Source organism: Cariama cristata, unplaced genomic scaffold (genome assembly GCF_000690535.1).
Source record: "Cariama cristata isolate BGI_N322 unplaced genomic scaffold, ASM69053v1 scaffold23772, whole genome shotgun sequence".
NCBI lineage: Eukaryota > Metazoa > Chordata > Aves > Cariamiformes > Cariamidae > Cariama > Cariama cristata.
Window position 1 is genome coordinate 1 of NW_009602444.1, and position 8,542 is coordinate 8,542.

General features: G+C 46.7%; 1 protein-coding gene across 1 annotated transcript; it reads left to right on the forward strand.

Moving 5' to 3' along the window:
- Positions 1-34: 34 nt before the first annotated feature.
- LOC104157446 (GTP-binding protein Di-Ras2-like) lies at positions 35-932 on the forward strand. Its single transcript, XM_009694773.1, has one exon. It carries the CDS (start codon positions 117-119, stop codon positions 711-713), a length of 597 nt encoding a protein of 198 aa, XP_009693075.1. The 5' UTR covers positions 35-116; the 3' UTR covers positions 714-932.
- Positions 933-8,542: the final 7,610 nt, after the last annotated feature.

Here is an 8,542-nt window from a genome sequence, read left to right on the forward strand (position 1 = left end):
TTTTTGCCCCCCTCCCTATCCCTTCTCCGCAGGGCACCTCTGCATAGGGGCGTGTAAACTTGAAGAACTTGGGCTTTTTCAGTTAAAATCTTCACTTGGATCGCAGCACAGCAAACATGCCTGAACAAAGCAACGATTACAGGGTGGTCGTGTTTGGCGCAGCAGGGGTCGGCAAAAGCTCCTTGGTCCTTCGTTTTGTAAGGGGAACTTTCAGGGAAACCTATATCCCCACAATTGAAGATACGTACCGGCAGGTAATCAGCTGTGATAAGAGCATCTGCACCCTTCAGATTACAGACACCACGGGAAGCCATCAGTTCCCTGCTATGCAGAGGCTGTCTATATCCAAAGGGCATGCTTTCATCTTGGTGTACTCTGTCACCAGCAGGCAGTCCATGGAAGATCTTCAGCCCATCTTTGAACAGATTTGTCAGATTAAAGGGGACATCCAAAAAATCCCAATAATGTTGGTGGGTAACAAAAGTGACGAGACCCAGAGGGAGCTGGATGCTAGCGAGGGGCAAGCGTTAGCCAGCAAGTGGAAGTGCTCCTTTATGGAGACATCAGCCAAAATGAACTACAACGTCCAGGAGCTTTTCCAGGAGCTCTTGAATCTGGAGAAGAGGAGAACTGTCAGTCTCCAGGTGGATGGAAAGAAATCCAAGCAGCAGAAAAAGAAAGATAAACTGCAAGGCAAGTGCTCTGTTATGTGATTGACTTTGGCTGGACTCGCACCACTGCATGGTGTAGTTGGAGCATGGACTCCCACAGAAAATACCTTTCTGCTGGAGATTTCAGATAAAGCCATACCTCATAGGGCTATTGCTTTTCTCTAAAATCTTTGCTGGATTATTTTATGTGTTGGTTTTAAAGAGGATGGCTTTCTGCATGTTTATTTTTTTAAAACAATAAATGTTCAATGTTAGCAATTACATGTGACTAGTAGTTTTTAATGCAAGAAGTTTACAGAACAGAAAAATGTCAGTCAGAAACAAACATCTTTATTCCTGTGAGTACGTGCTAGATTTTAAGTATTTCCAGCCTATTAGCTTGAAAGAAATTATAGCATCTATAATACGTATACTTCAAAAATTGCTTTCAGGAATCTGTTGACCAGGGCAAATCTTTAACAAAACCAGGCATTTGCACTGTGAATGAACATATCTATGGCTCCAGATGCTTACATTTTTGGCAGACGGACCGGCTTGCCCGCCAAAGACGCAGTTTTTCCATGGTACAAATTAAGTTTTTGTCTGTGCTATGCAATTCCTGAGGCTTCTGCATATAATCAGGCTGTTTGCTTTTTTACCCCCTTTACTCTGACTTCCCCTGTTCACTGAGGCAGGAGGTTCCACGTGCTCTTGCTCCAAATCCAGGGGTGATTCTCAGCGTCCTGAAGCAAGAGCTGCCTCCTTCATGAAGGTAATCAGGTTGTGTAAGTACCAGCTGATGCAGTAGCTGGTTATCTTGGCAATTCCCCTTTCCTTTCTCAGCGGTCGGTCTGGTTTTGCATGCGGCTGAACCTGCTTTTGCAATCTTCTTGGAGTTCTCTTAGATATTTATTTTTTTTTCCCCCCTCTGTCTCTTATTTCACCCAAGTTACCCAGGTTTTAGTTGAGACTTATGACAAGTTGGTTCAGGTAATAGTGCTTTGCGAAGAAACATCTACACCTGGAAGCTGCATGTTTAAAGCAAACTCCTCTCTGACAGAAACTTTTAGCAGACACTTCCCACAAATGAAAGGGCTGGAGACATGGGCTTATCTCTTGTCTCCCTCCTCCTGCTTTTTTTTTTTTTTTGGCTATTGTTAACAGGAGACAAGGGTGATAAGCCTCATCTGCAGTGCGTGGTTGAGAGAGATGTCAAGAAAATTCGCAAGTATTCGCTATCAGCCTGTGCCATAGATGTCCTACTTTGTGTATGTCTTAGTCCAAGCAGAAGACTGTAAGGACTTCAGTATTGCACTGTAGGTTTCATTCTTACACCGCAACATAGTCTTGACGCAAGATACATCGAAGAGAGGAATTGCTTCTTTTTATAGCACTTTTCTAGCGAAATGTTTTTATTACTGAAGATGAACAGAATGTGGAACAGGAGATGCTGGAAAGTACATACCCTTTCTTAGTTTGAAAGCATTAGTGTCTATAAATAACTGCTGGGTTTCTGTGTGAGATGCTAGAGAAGGGCCTTTTCTCTCAGCCGTTATTTTTTCATGTGTTGCAGACTAATACACGAAGCCATGAAGTTTATATCCATGTTAGTATCTTGCATGTTTGAACAACTCTACAGTCGGTGCTGGCTCCTGATGTTCCATTGTCTCCTATGTCTGTGCGTGAGCTGCTTTTCTAATCTCCGACACAAATGTGAAGGGTCAGTTAGCTCCGTCTGTGCCAGGGGAATTTGTGCCGGTTACAGCTGGAACCCTCACACCGTTTGATTCAGCAGAAAGTCTTCGTCGTTACGATTTTGGAAACCCAAGCAAGTTGTGCATGAGTGTTTGGTGTTGACTGAAATGCTGTGCTTACTTGCCAAAATAAAGTGCCGATTTGCCAAGCTGATAGAAAGGCTCTACACCTGATTTTTCTTGTCGGAGATGATATCCCACAAGCTTCCTGTGCTGGCCCTGCGGGGCTGCCTGGCACAGCCCTCTGCCGCGGCTGTGCGTAACCTTCACTTCGGGTGCAGTCAGGGTGAGTCAAGCTGAAGGGCAGCTGCAGGGGCAGCCATAATGGCTTTGCTTGAAAATAACTCCTGCTTTTTCCTCTCTGACTTTGTGCATGGATTTTGATCTTTCATTTCCAAGCAGTTACGCAATGCTGCTCTGTGGGTCGTTTTTAGCATCTGGCAATTATTATTGCAAAGACTATTGCCGTTCTGTTCCAGCCTTTGAAACCCCGATAAGACATTTTATATTGAAGTCTTTTTAAAATGTCATGAGACCTCATAAGGTCTTTACAACTCCCACTGCCTTCATGGAGATGCCTGTGCAAAGGCAGGGCGGCACGTATCTGCAATTATTCACGCAGCCAAGATGTTCTGTAACGTGTCGTTATCGCTGCGGTGTTCTCCCTGGATGCGGTACAGAGATCACTGGGGACTGTAGTCGGGCAGAGCACAAGGAACAACTAATATGAACAAAACGGGCTCGGTTCCTCCTGCATCTGGGAGAACGACTGGCAGGTCCCCTAAGCCGCCTTTGGTGGCCACGAGAGGAGGTCCCATGGGACCGCGTGGGCAATGGTGGAGGTGCTCGGGTGGAGATGGTGATGAGGGATGGTGCTGTGGGGGCATCAGCACCCCACGTCCCAGCCTAGGAGCCCAGAGCAGACTGGGAGCAAGTGATGCCTCATGTGGCTGCCTTTCGTGCTCTGTAAATCATCTAAGGTTTGGGTGTGCTAGATCAATTGTGCTGTATATTAAAGCTGTATTAATAACTAAATTGTATAATTGTATTTGTTTCCATATAGACTGACCTAGTTTGAGTTGTGTGTGTGTGTGTGTAATCTGTCATTCTTATAAGAACAGAAATTTAATTGAACTGATGCCCGTCAAGATGTTGGCTATTAAAAGCTCCATATGAATCTAAATTACAGGGCAGTCTCTTCACACCCTTTCGGGGAGGTACATAGAGAATGACTATAGTTAGTAACAGAGTGAAAAGTACCATATTGCTTGGGGATGCTCGTTAATCGTTATGAAACAGTGACTGCATTCCACTTGTAAATGAACGGTACTTCATAAACCTCGCATTATTGTCTGCTTCCCTGTAACGTGGGTCTGGTGGGTTTGTGTATGCTGGGACAGCCGGTGGCTTCATTCCTCTGGCGCTCCTGAAACCTGCGGTCTGGGGCCGGCGGCGTTATTCGGGAGAGATGGCGTAGCTGCAGAATTACAGCCCTCAGACGAACTGGAGAATAGCTGGAGTTCCATCGGTTTTAGGGACTGACAGGTAAGTTTTTGCTAAAACCGTACTTAAGTAATACGTGCCTCCTGCAGACAGCGTTTCAGGAGTTTATTGCACACGTGCTTAAGTTTTATTTCTCATGTAGGAGCATTTTGCTGAATTAAAGGAATAATTATTTTTCTTTAAGGATTAAAGTGTTTTGTAGAGTAAGGAGTACACGTTGGAAGTAAATGCTTTAGCCTTTCTTGAATAAACGCAGTTTAAAAAAGTGAACAGATGGGGTTTTTTTTAAAAAAAGAAAAAAGCTGAAGAGATTCTGATGAAAGACAGTCAGGTAAAATCATTTGTCTGAAGTAAAGAAGCAGTTCTGATGTCTCTTACGTTGTGTTACAGGCTTTGTCCTTAGCTGCTGTTTGCCAGCAGCATGCTTTTTCATGAGGCAGTGACAACATGATTTTTATGGAGCTATTTATGCACCTTGTAAACTCTTCAGCTTGGAGACATGCCTTGACGCGCTGTTCGTATCTGGCGAGCAGAATGGTAACTCACTGTTTCTCAAGTTGGTTGTTTTTCTCTCTCTTTTTTAATTTGCTTCCCCCCACTTCAATCAAGCTTCATCCAAACCCAGAACTCGCTGTTTTTCTGAAGTGTTCTTCATGAGTTCAGGTGTGGGGAGATGAGGTCGTGGAAGACGCCGATACAACTTGTTGAGTTGCTATTAATGCCCCCCATAACATCTTTGCAGGATCACGAGGTGAACACAGTCGACTGTAAAAAAATTCTCTGTGCGATGTCCTGAATGCCTCACGAGACCCGTCGGTAGCCTGGGCGGCTGGATGAAGGCTGAGACATTGCAGGCAAAGGCACTACGGTGTTTACTCGCTACCCTCTGTCTCCGGACTGAAGGAGGACTGGCAATTCCCAGCTTTGACGAGCCAGGTATCTATTTCCAGCACTAATTTAACCCTGCCTCTCAGTTTCTCCCCCAAGCAGCCGCTTTAAGTTGCAAGCAACCTGGACCGAGTGGAGCATTAATACAGGTTTTCCTCAGATCTGCGTTTCAGGATCTCAAGCTTGCTTTAAAGCTTGGCTCAAATTTTGCTCTTAAAAATCATTTCCTTGCTTTCTGCTACTGTAGAGCTCTTAAATAATTTTTCAGAAACAGCATTGCAGTACATTTCCAAGAATTTGTTAACCAATATTCAGACTAGAAGGTGTCAAATCGGAAATGTTTTAATGGACAAAGATAATAGCACTGCAGGCCTTCTGTTTCTTTGCTGGAGGAGCAATATTATAGCACCTTTCATTTTAAAGCTGTTCCAAGGTGGTTTTTTTCTGCAATCCAGAAATTCAACCATTTCTCAATTAGTAATACTTATTATTTCCATGGAACGCTTGTCAACTGGCTTGAGGCAGCTTCATTCCTGAGTCTGGCCAACAAAATTAGTGTCAAGAGAAAATACCAGGGAGGAGAATCACGAACAGCTCTTCTGCGACTCGCAAGAGAAAAATGTGAGCAGTAGCTGGAGTGTCCGCCCACACATGTATTTTAAAAACAAGCAGACAGAATATTGCTATATTCTAATTCCTCTTCCCAGAGCAAAGCAGGCACATGATTAATGTAACAAACAGCTCTGAATAATAAGCAATATTGCTTTATATGCATGGTCCATAGCTGCAAGGTACTTGGCACACTCCAGAAAAATGTGTCTTAATCATCGTCTGCCTTCTTCTACAGTTTCTGTGGCGTAAATTAAGGAACGTCAAAGGCATCTAAGAGCTAATGAAAATGCTAAAGACCACTTAAAACTAGTGGCAGCGTAGCAGCCTCCTAGTTAATGGACATTGCTGCATACTAGGCTAGCAGTGCTACCCCTAGTTGTTTCCTTTTTCCCTCGCTTTTGAGCATACATCTAGTAACGCAGAAGGCCAGGAGGAGCGGCGAAAGGAGGGGAAGACCCAAGTACCACCTCTGCCTTGGCATGGTTGCTGTTCTTCGCAGCGTGGCAATGAGCTGAGCCGCACTGGCACGGCTGGGCGCTGGCGCAGCAGCGGCCGGCGTGGGGTCAGGCTTGGTCTGCTTCATCCAGGCCGATTTGCTGCTGTTTGCTCTTTTCTGATTTCCAGCAAGTCTGAAAATTAGAGGGAAAAGGAACGGAGCAAAGAGATTGTGTCTTCCTGGCTTGGCACCAAACCAGAGTCTGCCAACCCAGCCATCCCTAACTGCTCCTGCAACCCTCCTCTTGCCCCCCAGCCCTTAGCTGGGTGGAAAAAGTGGGCGTGGGGGGCCCCACCGTGGCCCATCACATTGCTTTGTGGCAGCCTGCACTGAAAACTTGCTCCTCGACTTGAGGAGCCAGCAAATCCAGTTGATCTGCTGTAAGATAGCTTCTGTGTGAGCCCTCCCGTGAGCTCTGCTGACAAGGATAACTGGTGTGAGGTTATGGGTCTCTTCCCGCTCCAGCAGAAACTGAGACCTGGAAGCAGTAGCCTGGCACACGACCGGCACCCTTGACAGCGTTTCCAGGGACAGGCAAAGCCCACGTGTCCTGAGCTGTGCCCGCAGGAGAAAGCTGGATTTTCTCAAGCTATTCAGGGTCAATTCTGTGTTTGTATTTCTTCAGCTCTGGTAAAGGCAGTGATCTGTATCTGTTGGAGACTGACTTCTTCTATTTAGCTCCTGTGAAAATTAAGCACTTGGGCACCACCCAAAACTCACTTCTCATTGTGCGCAGCTTTCCCCAGAATTGCTGAAGTGACTTAGGTGCTCAGTCCCTCTGGCTCTAGGAGGTCCGAGGGAATAAGGGACGGCACAGCCCGCACAGTTTGCCAGGGTAGCATTCGTACCATCCTTAATACACAGCATTAATCCAGCCTGCTCTTCTAGGCTGCTCCTCTGGACCAAATGGCCAAGCAGGTCTGCAGCTCCTCTGTCTGAGCTGCTTCTTAAGACAGCAGATGTGGATCTAGACAAATCAATGAAAGCATGGTCTTCCAAGAGCAGCTATAGACAGAGGTAACCTCATTGCTGGTGTGAATGAATACAATGGTAACTCCAGAGCAAAGTACGTGTGTGTTCCCAGTTGGAAACAGTCTCCTGCTGGAAGGTATTGGATCTATTGCTAATGACTGCAATTTAAAACATTTTACTGATAACGATATATTATTAACGCACCCTGCATCTCCCCGGCTGAGCCAATGATGTCTCCTCTGGCGAGAGGGAGATGGTTGTCCTACACCTGTGAATGCTGCCCCACTGCTAAAACATCCAGGCAGCACAGAAGTAGAAGCCTTGCATCTTGAGAGTCAGCAAGACCCTTGTTGTTTCACCTCTGCTTTTCAGAAAGGGCACTTCTGTTTGTACCCAGAGGTAAGAATAAAATAAACCACATCAACATCATAGCAATGTCGATGGCTGAGCGACCTGAGTGTGCAGCAGTGCTCTGGGTTACCCAGGAGAGGCACGGATGTTGCATTTGCAGTCTATCAACCAGAAATATGCAGAACCCAGCAAACATGCACATCGATTGCTCAGCCGAGCCTTTGGGTGAGCTTTACCCAGCCCGTGCCTCCTAGGGCTGTCTGCAGCAGGGCAGGAGGGGGCTCTAGGTGCCCACAAGTTCCTCCGGCAGCCCCTATGACATGAGAGAGGGGGTAGGACGAGTTCAGGAGAAACAACGGTGTGACACAGCACCGTGGCACGATCACATCCTCGATGCCAAGAGATGGCACAACCAGATGGTGAGAGCTGGCCAGCAGAAATCAACATGTTTTTCTGTTCTTCACTGGCAGAAAAAGTTGGGCCTTTTTACCCAGAATGGCAGTATGGGCAAGGAGGTAACATCTATCTTGATGAAGACTCCCCTTTTAAAAATGCATCCTGTTTTTTCCACCCAGTAAGAAGAAACCAGTCATATCTGACAGATTTTTTTCTGTGTAATTCTACTGTTTTTTTTCAAGGATCAGTATCTGAAAAGCTTACGTGCCTACGCTGCGTTGTGTAAATGCAAGGTTTCTGTTGTGCGCCAAGAAGGGGTGGTTGAACACACCGCTGTTTGCCGCCAGCAGCGTAAGGATTGCCTGGCCCCCTCCCCGAAGAGCGAGGGCTGTGCTGGGGTGTCGTGTGGGCTGTTCCTTTCCTAACTGGGCTCCCTTCCACCCCCCGAGTCCCTGCTCCCACCCTGCCGTAGGGCGAGCGTCTGACCGGGGCGGGAAGCAGGCAGAGCACCTCACCGAAGTCTCCAGCACAGGGAGCAGCAGGGAGCTTTCTTTTTATATCTCAGTGATGCATTTGTGCCTTTCAGGCTAAAAATATCTAAGGATGGAGATACAAAGACTCTTCTCTCCTACGTTGTGGTTTTCCCTTTGTTCCTACGTGGTTTTTTCCAACTCCTGAATCCCATTATCTGCCTCAGGCTGCCCGTGGGCTCCCAGTGGGCAAGGGATGAGCAGCTCACACCCAGGCAGTGGAAATCCCTCCTTGGAGAGACAAAAAATAAATCTCTCAGGTGGAGACCAAGACCAAGGTCTTGTCTGAGAAGGGAGCCACGAAAAGGCTTCTTCAGCCAGTGCCGGCTGCCTACGTCCTGCTGCTGAGGAGCAGACAGCTCGTGGCTTCATCGCTGCTGTTGCGCGTGC

Bases quoted from the DNA above. Each gene is read 5' to 3' on its own strand.
- LOC104157446 (XM_009694773.1), top strand. From the start codon at position 117: ATGCCTGAACAAAGCAACGATTACAGGGTGGTCGTGTTTGGCGCAGCA.